Here is a 16945-nt window from a genome sequence, read left to right as displayed (position 1 = left end):
GGGTGCTGTCCCTCAGCTCTTCAGCTCAAGGCTAGCGCTCTACCACTTGAGCAACAGCACCACTTCCGGCTTTTTTCCTTTTTGCTTATGTGGTGCTGAGGAATCAAACCCAGGGCCTCAGGCATGCAAGGCAAGCGCTCTACCACTGAGCCACCTTCCCAGCCCCTAGAGGAGCAATTTTCAAGAAGTAAAAATCATTTAGTCATCTGTAGTATTTAAATGTGTGCATTGTACACTGTTTCCTTGGAGAGCTTGTAAACTCATTAATGGAAGACTCTATCTTACACTTCTAAATGTATCATCTCTGTTAGCATAATATGTTTTGAACATTCTAGGCTAGAAAGCTAACAGTGTATCGTGCATGCTGTAGTTTTTCTGCCCTTTTCTATCCTAGAGGACATTGCTGGTTGGTGCTAGAACTTCCCTATTGAGCACGGTTTAGTCTTGGGAGCTTCCTTTAAACTGATAGCCACCAAAGTGAGCATGTAGATGAAGCCCATGCCTACTGCAAATTCACATACTTCAGTGATAAGTTTTTAGGTCTTTATTTTTTCAGCTATTGTATTTGGTCTATTTTTTCCTAATTATTTCTTTGTGATCATTTAGTGAACGATAGCTAATGTCAAAAACCACGTAATGTCGCCCATGGTTAATGAAATATCTAGACATGGGTCCCCCTTCCTCCTTCCCCCTTCCTCCTCCCCCCTCCTCCTCCCCCCTCCTCCTCCCCTCCTCTCCCCTCCTCTCCCCTCCCCTCCTCTCCTGTATTGGGGCTTGAACTCAGGGCCTTGTGCTCTCTTGGCTTTTTCTCACAAGGCTGGTGTCTACCACTGGAGCCACACCTCTGCTTTGCTGGTTAATTGGTGATAGGTCTCAGATTTGTCTGCCTTAGCTGGTTTTTGAACCTTGATCCTCAGATTTCAGCCTCCTGAGTAGCTAGGATTACAGGCGTGAGTCATTGGTGTCCAGTTCTAAACGTACTAACAAACGTGTGCTTTTCTAACCTACCTCCTTACTTCTCTTCACTCAGTAAATACTTGTCGGTTAGAATCTCCTGGCACCTTGAAGTCTGTATACATGAACAATAAAAAGATAATTTATTTCACTATAGATTTTTCTTCCGAAATCTTCTGCCATCTTTATTTTTCCATTAAGATGGCTCCGGTGACTCATGCCTGATCTCAGGAGGCTGAGGTCTGAGAATTGTGGTTCAAAGCCACAATTAACTATTATCTCCAATTAACTAACAAAGATCCAGAAGTAGAGCTGTGGTTCAAGTGATAGAGCACTAGCCTTGAGCAAAAAGCTCAGGGAGTGCCCAGCTCCTGAGTTCAGGCTCCAGGGCCAGCGTACACATACACAAGAAGATGTCCTGTGTTCCCGGTAGAATAAACAGATCCGAAGTGTTCAGTGACTTGCTAATTTTCTATAACCATTGCTCAAAACAGGTACAGAATACTGTCCATATTTTGAAAAGTTCCCTCCTGAGTGCCACCTTTCAGCATGAACACTTCTTGCCACCTCTGGGCTTTTCCCACCGTCACATTAGCTTATATTGCCATGGTTTCTTTTTGCTTCTGTGTCCATTTCGTCACTGCAGGAAACGGAGGAGCCAATTGTAGAATGTCAGGAGTGTGAAGCTGAAGTTTGCCCCTCACACACGGGGGGCTCCTCGGGTGACCTGGGGGACATCAGCTCCTTCTCCTCCAAGGCCTCCAGCTTGCACCGCACATCCAGCGGGACGAGTCTCTCAGCCATGCACAGCAGTGGCAGCTCGGGGAGAGGAGCCGGACCACTCAAAGGGAAAAGCAGTGCGACGGAGCCCACAGATTTTGCCTTCCCCAGCTCCCGAGGAGGCCCAGGAAAACTGAGGTGCCCACAGGGACTCCAGAGACTGAGCCACAGCAGGGGCGTGGTGCTGGGGGCAGTTCTAAATCCCCTCCTTGATCTATGATAAACAACGCCCCTTCCTCCCCGCTTATTTCTCCTCTTTGGGGCTGGTGTGGGAGGAGCACTATTTTTTGGCAAAAAAGTCCCTGAGAGAAAGCAGGTGAAAGGACTTTGGAAATTCTGGGCACATAGTTCTCCCACCCCTGTATTCTATATTCCATGCTTATTTTGGTTAGGAGTACAGGAGCTTTGAAGTAATGTTCCTAACTTGATGAGTCTTAGCCTTTGTTCAGGTGTCCAGAGTGTGAAACAGATGAGAAGGCAGAGCGGAAACAGGTGCACCAATTTTCAGGGCTGCAGTCAGAGGGAATAATAGACTTTCCTACAGGAAATGTCCTTTCCCTGTATCCCACGCCTCGCGCCCCCGGCCGAGGTTGTGGGGTTTGTGTGGACCAGCTTCCTGCTGTCCTGGAGGCCTGCCCCATGGAGCCTGGCATGCACGGGGAGGCCCATGCAGACCTTCCGTGAAGGAAGGCTGTAGTAACGGTTACTACACTAACCTGTCTTCATTTTCCAGCCCTAGAAAAGGGGTCAGTCAGACGGGGGCACCAGTATGCGAGGAGGACGGCGATGGCGTCAGACAGGGAGGGAAGGCTCCGGTCACGCCGCGCGGGCGCGGGCGCAGAGGCCGCCCACCATCTCGGACCACTGGAACCAGGTACCTGGGGACTGTGAGATACATGTAGCCTATGACTTGTTCAGAAAACAAGGGAACAGAAGGAAGAGAAGGGGGATTGAGAGTATGTGGGGTATCAGGAGGGAGAAACGCACCCACACCCGGGGGAGTGGGAAGAGATGAGGGTGAGGCGTGCCGCTCGGTGATGGGGTTAGTACAGAGAGCGCTGGAGAGACCCCTGGAGTGTGGGACACACGGGAGAGGGGAAATGGATAGGTAGATAACACTTTCATTGTCTTCATTTTCATTGTTTTTTCCCATTATTTCTCTTTAGAGAAACAGTTGTGTCTGGCCCACTGGGCATAGAGGATATTTCGCCTAGCATGTCTCCAGATGACAAATCCTTCACCCGAATTGTGTCCCGGGTCCCAGACGCTAATAGAAAAGCAGATGTGGGTGCTAGCACTTTGCGGCGTAGCGACTCTCCAGAGATTCCTTTCCAAACCGCTGCCAGCTCTGCAGATGGCGTCGATGCTTCCTCTCCAGGAAGCAGCTTCGTAGGGCTCCGTGTTGTGGCCAAGTGGTCATCCAATGGCTACTTTTACTCTGGAAAAATTACTCGAGATGTTGGAGCTGGGAAGTATAAATTACTCTTTGACGATGGGTATGAGTGTGATGTGTTGGGCAAAGACATTCTTCTTTGTGATCCCATCCCACTGGATACTGAAGTGACAGCCCTCTCGGAGGATGAGTATTTCAGTGCAGGTAATAAAGAAGCTGAATCTGTGGATTTCTGTGCCCCGGGACCATTGGAGCTCCATCCTGTCAGTCATCACCAGGACTTTCCTCCCTGCCTCAGCTGGCTCTGTCGAGTCAGAGACTGTCCTGTAACACTGCTTGCTTCTGCCACGTCCTTTCCTTTTCTCTGTGTTGGTCCTAGGGCTCGAACTGAGGGCTGGTTACTGACGCTTGGTTTTTTTGCTCAAAGCTGGCACTCTTGTCAGTTGAACCACAGCTCCACTTTCCACTGTTTGGTGATTAATTGATGATAAGAGTCTCATGGAGTTTTCTACCGGTGCTGGCTTTGAACCAAGATCCTCAGATTCTAAGTAGCTAGGATTACAGGTGTGAGCCATCAGTGTTCATTCAGCTACACTTGGGGTCATTTTTCAGAAGGTCTGCAGAGTGTAGAATGCGGCCAGGACAGCCTGCTAGCGTCTTCCTCACCCAGCTTTCCTGTTGTTAAGCTTCCTAAATTTGCAAATAGTTTTCAGAATTAAGAAACCAGTTTTAGTTTCTTTTTTTTTTTTTTATTTTTCAATAAAATTTTTTTTTTATTGTGATGATACTGTACAGAGGGGTTACAATCACATGGGGGCAAGATAGTGAGTACATTTCTTATCAAGCATTGTAGCCTCCTCCTTTGTTTCCCTTTCCCATCCCTTCCCATCCTCCCCCCAACCCAATCCTCTCCACCCCCCCCCCCCCCCAGTTTTAGTTTCTTACTAACTAAACTAGATTCTATTTGGATTTTACCAGCTTTTCTGTAATGTTTTTCTATTCCAGGATCTAGCCAAGGATACCTATACATTTAGCCATCATGTTTACTTTTGGTCGCCTTTAGTGTGTGGTAATTTTTGTCTTTTGTTTTTCATGACTTTTTGAGGAATACTAGTCAGGTATTTTATAAAATATTTCTCAACCTGGATTTGTCTAATGTTATTAGACTAGAGTTAAGATTTTGTTTGTTTGTGATTCCAGTCTCAGGGCTTGGGCACACTGTTCCTGAGCTTTATCTGCTCAAGGCTAGTGTTCTACCAATTGAGCCAGAGCTCCACTTCTGGCTTTTTGGGTGGTTAAGTGGAGATAAGGGGCTTTTGGACTGCCTAAATTGGCTTTAAACTGTGATCCTCAGAGCTCAGCCTCCTGAGTAGCTAGGATTACAGGTGTGAGCCACCAGTGCCCAGCTAGAGTTAAGGATTTTAGAAAAGAATGCCAGTTTGCCAGGCGCCAGTGGCTCACGCCTATAATCCTAGCTATTCAGGAGGCTGAGATCTGAGGATCACAGTTCAAAGCCAGCCCTGGCAGGAAAGTCTGTTGAGATTCCTATCTCCAATAAACCACTAGAAAACCGGAAGTGGTGCTGTGACTCAAGCAGTAGAGCACTTGCTTTGAGCTGAAGAGCTCAGCGATAGTGCCCAGACCCCAGAGTTCAAGCCTCACAACCGACAAAAAAAGAAAAAAAAATGCCAGTGTGGTGAAATTCCATTTCTATTATACCATTTGGGACTGAGGGACGTGTATGACATTGTGCTGATGGCAAACTTGATCACTGGGAAGGGTAGCTGCCAGGTTTCTCCACGTTGAACATGAGTAGTTGCTGCTGTTGTTTTTCCTTTCCGTAGTCTGTGTTCTTTCCTTACTGACTTTTTTATACTTCCTTCTTTGATGGAAACTTAAGAGCTACATATATTTAACTTAGGTGTAAGTTACTGTTTGTGTTTGCATGCCTGTACACCTACTACTTTCTAACTTGAAGAATTTTAGGCTGGATATGGTGGCTCATAGCCGTAATCCCAGATACTTTCAAGGCAGAGATAGGAGGATTGGGGTTCAGCGGGCAAAAGTGTACAATTTTGTCTGAAAATAATTTAAAGCATAAAGGGCAGAATGTGAAGCTAGTGTTAGTGGTGAGGGATTTACTAAGATTCTACTGTTTCAAGAGCTCATTGTTCCTTTTACATGAATGTTCTTGAAGATACCAATTTGTGTTGACTTCATTACTTTAAATCATCCCTTTGAGTTGAACATGGGCTAGGATACAATGGACAGACATGCCTTTCTGTTGGCGTCTTCCTGGCTTTCTTGTATTTGGGATTCTCTTAGCAGTGCTCTTTGGCCCTTGTTTCAGTGTTAAAAGGACACAAACTGGCTGTGTGAGGCAATTTTTTTCTGATCTGATCTGTGATTCAGTTTATATCAAATGTATCTGCTCTTTTTTTGTTGTTACAAATCCACGTTTCCATTGTATTCAGTCAGCCCCACCCCTCCATCACAAAGAACAGGTTTCACTGTTTATTATCATAGTTGGAAAGAGTTTATTTTCACAGTACTGAACACCCTTTATCCTCCCCTCCAGCCCACTCTCCTCTTGCTGGTCCCCCCCCCAAGTCTGTTTCTGTCCCCCATCCCTTGCTGATCAGCAGCTTTCCCTGCTCTGTGCTGCCTTCATGAGCTGCCAGTGTGACTCTTAGAGACAGCTAGATGTCAGCAACAGAGTGAATCATTCCGTCAAGGGGTGATGATTTTGTGTTCCTTTATTGAGGTAGTCTACTAATGTCAATTTTAGATTCTTCTAGTTCTAGCAGCTCTCATTACAAGTGTGTTTTGGTCTTGTGCTTGTTGTGTGTTGGAGAGGTCTTTGTGATTTAGCTTGGTGATAGGATTTAAGCTTGGGTTTGATTGCTCAGTACCACACACACAGAAAAAGCCAGTAGTGTGCTAGCTTTGAGCAAAAGCAGCTCCAGGACAGTGCCTCTGTCCTGAATTTGAACCACAACAAACGAGAAGGCTTGTTTTGAGCAGCTTTATGTGATAACTGAAGGCCACCTTGAGGCAAGAAAGTGTCCTTATTCTGATCTTACAGTAGCTACATGAATGCTAAGTGGTATGACCCCTCTGGGCTGGGTGCCTTCTAGCATGCCCTGTGTTAGGCCGGCTTTGTAAAGAAGGTATGTGTGCCTTTTTTATGTTTTCATGCTCCAGGAGTGGTGAAAGGACATAGGAAGGAGTCTGGGGAGCTGTACTACAGCATTGAAAAAGAAGGCCAAAGGAAGTGGTATAAGCGAATGGCTGTTATCCTGTCCTTGGAGCAAGGAAACAGACTGAGAGAGCAGTATGGGCTTGGTCCTTATGAGGCAGTAACGCCGCTCACAAAGGCAGCAGATATCAGCTTAGGTAAGACCTTGGCCTCCTGAGCTATTCACTGCCTGTGCTCCATCGTGTTGCTTAGAGAGGGGGAGGGGTGACATCTATAGAGCAATTGGTAATGTTTCCCTAAATTTTGCTTCTTTTGCTGTTCCTGGGGCATGAACTCAGGGCCTGGGCGCTGTCCCTGTGTTCAGGGATAGTGCTCTACCACTTGAGCTACAGCTCCACTTGTAACTTTTTGAGTAGTTTGCTGGAGAAAAGATGAGTCCCATGGACTTAACTTCCCAAGCTGGCTTTGAACTGTGATTGTCAGATCTCAGCTAGAATTAGAGGTGTGAACCACTGGTGCCTGGCCTGTCTATTTTTGTATGTGGTCTCTAGGTTGGTATGAGCTGGAGTGACGGCTGTCCATTTCTAGAGTTCTTGTCCTACCTGTTTTTTCCAGTACCAAATAATAAGTCCTTAGGGCTTTTGTGGTCTTTCCTGACTTACAGGAGACTAAACCCATCCCTGTTACAGCAGTGATTGCAGGAAAAAGCGGACCTAAGAGAGGTGGGGAAAGGTACCTGTGTTTAAATCACCATCTCATTAGACCTTGCGATTTGACCAACCTTTGTCTTATCCTACTACAGACAATTTGGTGGAAGGAAAACGGAAACGGCGCAGCAACCTCAGCTCCCCGTCCACCCCCACCGCCTCCGGCAGCAGCAGCAGCACAACCCCTACCCGCAAGGTCGCAGAAAGTCCCAGAGCCTCTTCTGGAGTTCCCTCAGGCAAAAGGAAACTTATTACTTCTGAAGAGGAAAGGTCCCCTGCCAAGCGAGGCCGCAAGTCTACCACTGTGAAGCCTGGTCAGTGTTGCCTTTGCTTCGTTCTTGCTCAGCCCATGGTGGGGTGCAGGGTCAGCTGCTGGAAAGATGGAACCTACTCTATGGCAGTGGCCGCTCTTTACTGGCTATAGAGTCAGAATCTTACTAGCTGCAGGTGGCGCTTGGACAGCTTGCTATGTCTTCTGGCTTTTATCCTCCCAGCAGGGTCCAGATAGGAGGTTGGGACTTGATCTCAAACATTCATTGAACCCTGCATGGATTCTAGGAGGGAAAGAAATAAGGAATTTTAAGCAGAAGGAAAACAGATCAGGCTGCTTGTCTTGGAGCTCTTCCTTTGCCTGCACAATCTTCTGCTTCCCTCTTTATACTGAGGCCTTAATTCCTAATGAAAGGTACTTGAGCCTGTATCTATCTCCCAGCCCTCCCCAGTCACTCATGTTCAAAGTTAAGAGAGGATCAGTTCATCTCTTGTTCGCTGAGTGTCTACAGTGATACAGGTCCAAATTGTGGGTCTTGGTAAAGTCCTTAGTCTCTGTTCTGAGGAGGCTCAGGCTTGGGGCGTAGATGAAATTCTACTGGCATTCCATTGTCCTGGCCCCTTTGGTTTTCTGGTGTTTTGAGTTGTGTCATCTGAGTATCCCCCCAACACTGCTGTTGGGTTGCAGGGTATTCAAAAACGACAAGAGTTAACTTTATTGTGAGGCAAGCTTCATACTTATTACTGCATGTATAATCCCTTGAAGCTGATGTACAAAAATTCATTTTCTAGATATTTGAAGAAAACAGAAAAGTTGGTTAACTTTCTCAGATGACAAAGTAGCCATGCATTGTAGTCTGTCTCGCCTTGTCCACACGACATGGTGTTGCTCTGAGGTCGTTCGCCCTCTGCTGGTTTTGTGTGAAGGAGGCATGCTTCAGGTGTCTGTCATCTTAGCCTTCTATGAGCCTATGGTTCCACTTCTCCAGGTCAGGTATCATTTGCTGTTTTGAGAATGTCCTGGGGCACTTGCAGCATGGGTGTTCTGGGAGTCCTCAGTGATTGGCTCACTTACCTGCCCAGGTGTTGGTGATGGACACTGGACAGCTGATGTTAGTATTTTCATGTGGTTCATGTACATGTAAAAAGTTAATATGAACAATTGTATTTTTTTAAAGGCTACTTCACACTATCACATATCCTGAGGGAAGTCGGAGCACTGAGCTGCAGAAGGGGGCTGAAGACTTCTAAGCATTTTTTTTTGTCGGTCGTGGGGCCTGAACTCGGGGCCGGGGCGCTGTCCCTCAGCTCTTCAGCTCAAGGCTAGTGCTCTATCACTTGAGCTACAGTGCCACTTCCGGTTTTCTGGTGGTTTATTGGAGCTAAGAGTTTCACGGTCTTTCCTCCCCGGGCTGGCTTTGAACCACGATCCTCAGATCTCAGCCTCCTAAGTAGCTAGGATTACAGGCGTGAGCCACCGGTGACTTCTAAGCATTTTGCACTCTTACTTTTTTTTTTTTGTATTAGAACTACTTTAATGGCCTGAGAAGTATTTATTTTGGCTATATAAAAACAGGGCTACTGGGCACTGGTGGCTCATGCCTGTCATCCTAACTGCTCAAGAGGCTGAGACCTGAGGATCATAGTTCAGAGCCAGCCTGGGCAGGAAAACCCGTGAGATGCTTATCTCCAGTTAATCACAGAAAACCAGAAGTAGTGCTGTGCCTCAGAGTGGTAGAGTGCTTGCCTTGAGTGAAAAAGCTGAGGGACAGCAGTGTCCAGGCCCACGATTGACAATAATTATGGTTTTCATTTCTGGTAATGTACTTAAACTTTGACTTTAAAATCTGAATCTACTGCAATTAGATTTCGTTGTATGTTTACTCCTAGGTTGTTAGCCATAGTAATGGTGTGGGTCATAGGTCAGGAAAGTTCATTAGGACGTGGCTTTCCCATCGGATCATTCTTGGTGCTGCATCCTTGTGTATTATTCTAACAAGTGCTCTGTCCGCCCAGGTGCAGTGGGGGCTGGAGAGTTTATGAGCCCCTGTGAGAGTGGAGACAACACAGGTGAACCTTCTGTCCTAGAAGAGCAGAGAGGACCTTTGCCCCTCAACAAAACCTTGTTTCTTGGCTATGCTTTTCTCCTCACTATGGCCACAACCAGTGACAAGTTGGCCAGCCGCTCTAAACTGCCCGATGGTCCCACAGGAAGCAGCGAGGAAGAGGAAGGTAAGTCCCTGAGGCCCTGGCATGCGCAACTCCTTTCCTTCCTTCCACTCTTTTTACAAGCTGGTGGTTCTTTTGCTGAAGCAGGGCAGAGGGCGGGTGATTGGCAAGTAGTATCTTGGTTAAGAACATGAAAACTGTTTTCTTGAGTTCTTCCTCAAAACAATCTATGTAAACAGATAGGAGATAGGTTTTTACCATTCAGTTTCCATAGAAGCAGCAAGCTGAAGGTTTCAGAACTGCTTTATGTCAGTAGTGGCACACTCAACTTAGAACCCAAAGGTGGTTTTCCTTCTAGTCAATCAGGTTTCTTAAGACCTTGCCATCTCCCGTTAGAGGAAACCCACATGGAGGCAGTTGCAGTCTCTTGAGTCTCAGTTAAGACTATGAGTAGCTGGGCGCTGGTGGCTCACACCTGTCATCCTAGCTACTCAGGAGGCTGAGATCTGAGGATCGCGGTTTAAAGCCAGCCCGGGCAGGAAAGTCCGTGAGACTCTTATCTCCAATAAACCACTAGAAAACCAGAAGTGGTGCTGTGGCTCAAGTGGTAGACTGCTTGCCTTGAGCTGAAGAGCTCAGGAACAGCGCCCAGGCCCAGAGTTCAAGCCCCACAACCGACCAAAAAAAAAAAAAAAGAAAATGTGGATGACCAGTGCTCTTACAACTGCATGCACTACATACATTTCTCTGTTGTCTTGTTTCTTTGTTTGAGTGAAGGCTGGTCAGCAGAAGTAAAATTTATTTCAGTGGTCTGAAAAGTATGCGATATGAGATACAAATAATTATAGCACTGTAAGTGATTGACATGTAACGTTCAGATGTGTCTGACAAGGCTAAAAAAATTGATGGGACATTGTTTTGTTATGGACCCGACTGATGTTGAGTTTTGCAGGAGGTAATCAAAATTAGAGAACGTGGTTGTCATAAAAGAGCACCAAAGAAGACGTGTACTAGCTGCTATTTCAGGTGTATGGACAACTCCTAATTAGCCAAACTTCCTCAACTAATTGCAACCAGGTCGAGATGCAAACAGACATGAGCAGAGTGATCAGGGAGATGCTCTTCAGACAGTGTAAAGAATGGCTTTGAGTAAAGATGCTGTAGTCCAGGGCAACTGGGCTATGGAAGCAGGTGGGATTTCCAAGGGCTACTTGTGTTCAAAACCTATTTATTAAATAGAACTGAGACTGGTACAATGGGAGATAAGGTATGTGAGGACTTTCTTAGCCAAGAATTGTTATTTGTTAGGCATATAGGGTCATTCTGTGTAGTGGTATATGTGTGTTATGGCATTAACTCAGTGCTTATATGCTAGGTGTCAGTGGCTCATGCCTGTAAACCTAGCTACCCAGGAGGCTGAGATTTGAAGATCATGGTTCAAAGCCGCCCTGGGCAGTAGAGTCCACAGAACTTTTTTTTTTGTCGGTCATGGGGCTTGAACTCTAGGCCTGGGCGCTGTCCCTGCGCTCTTCAGCTCAAGGCAAGCGCTCTACCGCTTGAGCCACAGCACTAGTTTTCTAGTGGTTTCCAGTTTTCTAGTGGTTTATTGGAGATAAGAGTCTCAAGGACTTTGCTGCCCGGGGCGGCTTTGAATCAGATCTCAGCCTCCTGAGTAGCAAGGATTACAGGCGTGAGCCACCGGTGCCCGGCTCACAAAACTCTTATCTCCAGTTAGCCACCAAAAAGCTAGAAGTAGAGCTGTGGCTGCAGTGATAGAGTGCCACCCTTAAGTGAAAAAGGGACAGTGGCTCTGTGTTCAAGTCCAGTACCAGTTCAGCCCCTCCCCCCCAAAAAAAATTAAAAAACAAACTGTTGTTTAAAGATTGTTCTTCTCTCCCTCGCCACCCCCAAATACTGGAGTTTGTACTCAGGGTCTGAATTGAAGTAGGTGCTCTACCACTTGAGCCATTCTGCCAGTCCTTTGAGGTCTTATTTTCTTTCTGCTTTCACATTCTTGTTCTAATATCCTCAAACCCTTTCCCTAAACCAGGATTCTATAGGTGACTTTGTATGAGATGCTTGTTGTTTAGTCCCTCCCCCCGCCCCCCCCCCCCCCAGTCCGGTCGTGGGGCCTGAACTCTGGGCCTGGGCGCTGTCCCTCAGCTCTTCAGCTCAAGGCTAGCGCTCTACCACTTGAGCCACAGCACCACCTCCAGCTTTTTTCTTTTTGCTTATGTGGTGCTGAGGAATCAAACCCAGGGCCTCAGGCATGCAAGGCAAGCGCTCTACCACTGAGCCACCTTCCCAGCCCCCGTTTAGTTCTTTATCCCCCCCCCAAAAAAAAAAAAAAAAAAAGCAAGGGCTGGGAAGGTGGCTTAGTAGTAGAGTGCTTAACCTTGCATGTGTGAAGCCCTGGGTTCGAGTTCTCAGTACCACACACACAGAAAAAGCTGGAAGGGGTGCTGTGGCTCAAGTGGTAGAGTGCTAGCCTTGAGCAAAAGGAGCTCAGGGACAATGTCCAGGCCCTGAGTTCAAGCTCCAGGACTGGCAAAAAAAAAAACAAAAAAAAAAACACAGGAATTTGGACAGCTTTTTATGAGAACGAAGGCAGTATGGGAGTTTGAAATCTGGATTTTGTACTTGCCCAGCAAGTGTTCTATCGCTTGAGTACTTCTCCAGCCCTTTTTGTTGTAGTTTTTCAGATAATCTCCTGCTTTTGCCTGGGTTCATGTTGTTTCTACCTCTCCCTTCACTTCGCTAGTTAATATATGTGTGATCCAAACACTTGGCTGGATTTTTGAGATAGTGTTTTGCTGACATTCTTCGCCAGGGCTGGCCTTTATCTGCAGTCCTCTTGTCTGACTGTTTTGAAAGGCATTTTGAGGTTTTTTCACTGCAGTTGGTTTCTGTTGGCGTTCTTTCTTTCTTGGATACTGTTGAGATAGCACCAGAGAATCCCTGATAATTTCAGTCCATGAGAGTCGTAAGAGGACGGTGATGACATCTATAAGAAAAACTTGCTTAATCTTAAAAAAATTCACAATTCGGGGTAGGGAAGGTAGTTCAGTGGTAGAGTGCTTGCATGCATGAGGCCCACAAAAGCAGAAAAAGCCAGAAGTGGCGCTGTGGCTCACTTGAGCTGAAGAGCTGAGGGACAGCGCCCAGGCCCCACGACTGACAAAAAAAAAAGGTTCACTATCCTGCAGTTTTTAAGGAACCCTTAGAAAATGTTACCAAGGAATTAGGAACATGGCACTGGGTTTTCTTAGGGACTAGAGCTGGGTTTATTTAATCCTTTCATCTTTGATCGCTTGATGTCAATTAGATGATAGTTAAATAATGGGATAAACTATTGATGTGTCCCTTGGGATGGACAGGGCACTCAGTAAAGACTATAATCCAAACTAACGAGAATGATGAGAAGAATGGGCTGCCTAAACCGTAATATTGACTGTATAAATGTAGTGTTCTTGGGGATTGTGGGGATTGTGGTCATGAGTGACAGCAGCGGTCTCGGATCACGTAGTGAAGTAGACATTTTGAGGACTGCGTTGGCTGTTGGCATGACGCAGCACCATCTTGGTGCTGCAGGTTGTGACTTGAGACAAATTCTGAGTGCAAAAGAATGCCGTGACAAAGCATTCTGCCACCAACGAAGAGTTTCTAGATTGAGTTTTCATTTTAAAAAGAACGTGGAGGGGCTGGGAAGGTGGCTCAGTGGTAGAGCGCATGCCTTGCATGCCAGAGGCCCTGGGTTTGATTCCTCAGCACCACATAAGCAAAAAGAAAAAAGCCAGAAGTGGCGCTGTGGCTCAAGTGGTAGAGTGCTAGCCTTGAGCTGAAGAGCTGAGGGACAGCGCCCAGGCCCAGAGTTCAGGCCCCACAACCGGACCTCCCCCCCACAAAACAAAAAGAAAGTGGAGAACGCCGAGTCAAGCAAAGATGAGAGGAGGGGAAGAGAGGCACTGCCAGAGCAGCTCCTGTGGACAGGGAGGCCACCAAAGCACTGCTCTGCAAGGGCTGCGCTCCACCAGCTTCTACCCGCAGGGGTGGAGGCAGGGAGGTGGTCTCGGCACTAAACTTTATGCACTGGCTTGGGATTTTTATTTGTGATAAGATTTTAATGAATTTAATGAATTTAATTTCCCAGAACTTACCATTAAAATCTCTAATGTCTTGCTTTTCTTCTTTTTTTAATGTGTTATTTATATAAGAGAAGAGCAGATGACCAGAAAACAAGCTCAAATTAGATATTTGGTCAAAAGAAGCAGTTTCAAATTGCCTAGGGTCATTACAGCTTCAGCTTCATCTCTCATACCTTCTACTTCACCCTCAAGACTGTAGAGCAGTCATTGATGTTCAGTGTCCTGAGGTACTTCAAGATCATCAAAGGTAGATAGTTTTCCATGAAAAGATTGAAACAGGATTTTCTGATTAATCAGTTTAAAATTTAAAACCATAGTTCCCTTATCAGTTAAAAAATTTAAAACCATACTTTCTTTGCACATTCTTATCAAGTGTTAGTTGTAAGGGGGTTAAAGATGCTGATCAAGTGGGAATTTGAAGGCAGAGCTAGAGGAAATGGGTGTAAAGCAGCAGAAAAGCTGTAGGGTCGATAAAAGGCCAATTTCCAGATCAGGGTTATTCAGATTTGAATAAGCTTCATGTCCTTTCCTGTGACGGCCCCTGACTGACTTCAGTCTTAGTGCAGGAAACATTGCTGCTCTTAGGTGTAAGAGCAACCTCCACCTCTCATATTCCCAGGCCTCCCTGTTCTTGCTCCATCCTCCTTTTTTAACATGGATTTTCACTATGTTGCCCATGCTGGTTTTGAACTTAGCATCTCAAGTGATCCTCCTTCCTCAGCCTCTAGAACAGTTGGGATTGCAGTTGTGTACCACCACACTTGGCTCTGTCCCTTCTCTCGTAGCATTTTCTAGGTCTCAAATTAGATATTCTGACCCATGGGGAAGTCTCTTGTGGCTTTGGGGACAGACACACTGCTGTGAAGGGAGCTGAAGAGTAGAAAAGGCACAATAAACAGGCATACAGAGTAGCCAGTAGGAATCCACTAGCTCAATAATTATCTTGCTATCTTTTTTTTTAAACATAGAGTTTTTAGAAATTCCACCTTTCAACAAGCAGTACACAGAATCCCAGCTTCGCGCGGGAGCTGGCTATATACTCGAAGACTTCAATGAAGCCCAGGTGAGAGGAGTTTGTGCATCGAGCAAAGGTCTGGGGGCTGGATAAAGTAGCCAGGGGTTTTAGGAACAGGGAACCTGTCAAACTGTTGCTGCATGAAGTAGAATTTTTATCGTATTCAAAAAGAAAAGTTAGAACCTAGGACTACTTGAATTTGATTTTCCATGTTAAGTGGAACTTCCTATATCAGTATTACTGAGGCTGAGCATGACATGGGCCATTGACACTTGGGGATTAGGCCCTCAGAAAGCTGTAGATGAATACAGAGAAATGTCTGTGCAAGTTTGGGCTTCTCAGTGACAGAACTGAAATATGACTCTTATTTTGGTTAGCATTTGGAACTCTTTAGATCTGCTCCTATTTAGGTTTCTGTAGGTATCACCAGAACTATTGGCTCTGTCCTTTTCTTTCAGTGTAACACAGCCTACCAATGTCTCCTAATTGCTGATCAGCATTGTCGAACCCGAAAGTACTTCCTGTGCCTTGCCAGTGGGATTCCGTGTGTGTCTCATGTCTGGGTCCATGACAGTTGCCATGCCAACCAGCTCCAGAACTACCGTAATTATCTCTTGCCAGCTGGTTACAGCCTTGAAGAGCAAAGAATTCTAGATTGGTACGTATTTAAGAGCCTGTCCCACAGTTCCACGACCATCTAGAGCTAAATAGGGAGACAGCAAGCATTTGAAAGGAGAATCTAATTCAGCATGAGCATTTCCAGAAAATAGACTGCAGTAGAATAAATCACAATTTCAAACTATTTTAGCATTTCTAGTTTAGTTAGCTCTATGTTGGTGGATATCCTTTGAAAATATGGGAGGATTTTTATATAGGTTCAGAATTCCCTACCTGAAAGAAGACCTAAGTTTTAAAGCATTGAAGCAAAATTAAACACCTGAGGAGCATGATCTCAGCCCCTGGACAGAGATCTGAAGAGTAGCTTCAGAAAGCCAGGGAACACGATTCACAAAAAGAGAACAGGGACATTTTCCCTAATACAAGGCTCAGTTTTGATACCATTCAGATGTGCTCAAGTCCTTTGTAGAGAAGGGTCTTCGTTGGGTATGTTCTGCTACACTAAGGTCTTCTCACTCCTTCACAGGCAACCCCGTGAAAATCCTTTCCACAATCTGAAGGTACTGTTGGTGTCAGACCAACAGCAGAATTTCCTGGAGCTCTGGTCTGAGATCCTCATGACTGGTGGGGCAGCCTCCGTGAAGCAGCACCATTCAAGTGCCCATAACAAAGGTACTTGGAAAGCATGCATGTCCTTGGTCCAGGAATGTTCTGGGACCATAGCTTAAGGCCACATGGTCCCAGTCTCAGTCGTGGTAGTTGACTGACTTTGTTCCTATTGCTAAAACAGTACCTTTAAGAGGTGAGTGGACATGAGTGCACTAGACTGTTCGTGTCTTTACTAATTTTCTGTGGTATGTCCCATAAACATTTCTATAAGGCCAGTGTATAACTTTTATTTTTGGTTGTGAGCAGCAGGCGTGGTGGGTTTAACAAAATAGGGTTTGGGTTTGGGGAGAGTGGGATCTACCTTTTTGTTTTTGGTTAGTCATGGGGCTTGAACTCTGGGCCTGGGTGCTGCCTACTGCGTTCTTCAGCTCAAGGCGAGCACTCTACCACTTGAGCCACAGCACCACTTCCGTTTTTTTTAGTGGTTTACTGGAGATAGTCTCACAGACTTTCCTGCCCGGGCTGGCTTTGAACTGCAATCCTCAGATGTCAGCCTCCTGAGTAGCTGGGACTATAGGTGTGAACCACCTTTGTAACGGAGGCCTAACATGACTCACGCTTTCCTACTTCTTACAGACATTGCTTTAGGGGTGTTTGATGTGGTAGTGACGGACCCGTCATGTCCAGCCTCGGTGCTGAAATGTGCTGAAGCGTTGCAGCTGCCGGTGGTCTCACAGGAGTGGGTGATCCAGTGCCTCATTGTTGGGGAGAGAATTGGATTCAAGCAGCATCCAAAATATAAACACGATTACGTTTCTCACTGAAGGTATTTGGTCTTACCAGTTTCATTCCTTGCTATTATTGTGAGATTGTCCTTTACCGGGTTTTAAATGTGTCTTTTAATCAGGTTTTAACTGTGTCTTGTGTGTAACTGGATTCTTTGCATGGATCTTGTACATAGTTTTATTTGCTGGACTTTTATGATAAAATAAATGTTGAATCTCTTTGGTTGTAGTAACTGGGATTCCTTCATGTTTCTTTGAGCTTAATTAATCTCAGAACAACAAACATAATACCTTCCTTCTG

At 45.8% G+C, this 16945-nt stretch overlaps 1 protein-coding gene across 12 annotated transcripts in view; it reads left to right on the top strand.

Annotated features, from left to right (window-relative positions):
* Positions 1-16902, top strand: part of Tp53bp1 (tumor protein p53 binding protein 1) — an 80178-nt gene extending 63276 nt beyond the window's left edge. For 8 of the 12 annotated variants that reach the window (XM_070005938.1, XM_070005936.1, XM_070005941.1 and 5 more), the window contains 10 exons: positions 1601-1872; positions 2468-2608; positions 2901-3331; positions 6332-6523; positions 7129-7347; positions 9320-9535; positions 14586-14680; positions 15091-15290; positions 15777-15922; positions 16496-16902. In XM_070005938.1, coding sequence (XP_069862039.1) covers positions 1601-1872; positions 2468-2608; positions 2901-3331; positions 6332-6523; positions 7129-7347; positions 9320-9535; positions 14586-14680; positions 15091-15290; positions 15777-15922; positions 16496-16683 — 2100 coding nt within the window. In that variant the 3' untranslated portion in view covers positions 16684-16902. Of the gene's footprint in view, positions 1-1600; positions 1873-2467; positions 2609-2900; positions 3332-6331; positions 6524-7128; positions 7348-9319; positions 9536-13686; positions 13865-14585; positions 14681-15090; positions 15291-15776; positions 15923-16495 lie in introns of those variants that run through there. The other 4 variants (XM_070005944.1, XM_070005943.1, XM_070005937.1 and 1 more) reach the window with 2 other exon arrangements.
* Positions 16903-16945: the final 43 nt, after the last annotated feature.

Source organism: Dipodomys merriami, unplaced genomic scaffold, assembly GCF_024711535.1.
Source record: "Dipodomys merriami isolate MVZ:Mamm:240054 unplaced genomic scaffold, mDipMer1.0.p SCAF_69, whole genome shotgun sequence".
Taxonomy (NCBI): domain Eukaryota; kingdom Metazoa; phylum Chordata; class Mammalia; order Rodentia; family Heteromyidae; genus Dipodomys; species Dipodomys merriami.
Note: the sequence above shows the minus strand (reverse complement) of the source record. Positions and strands in the feature narration are given on the sequence as shown.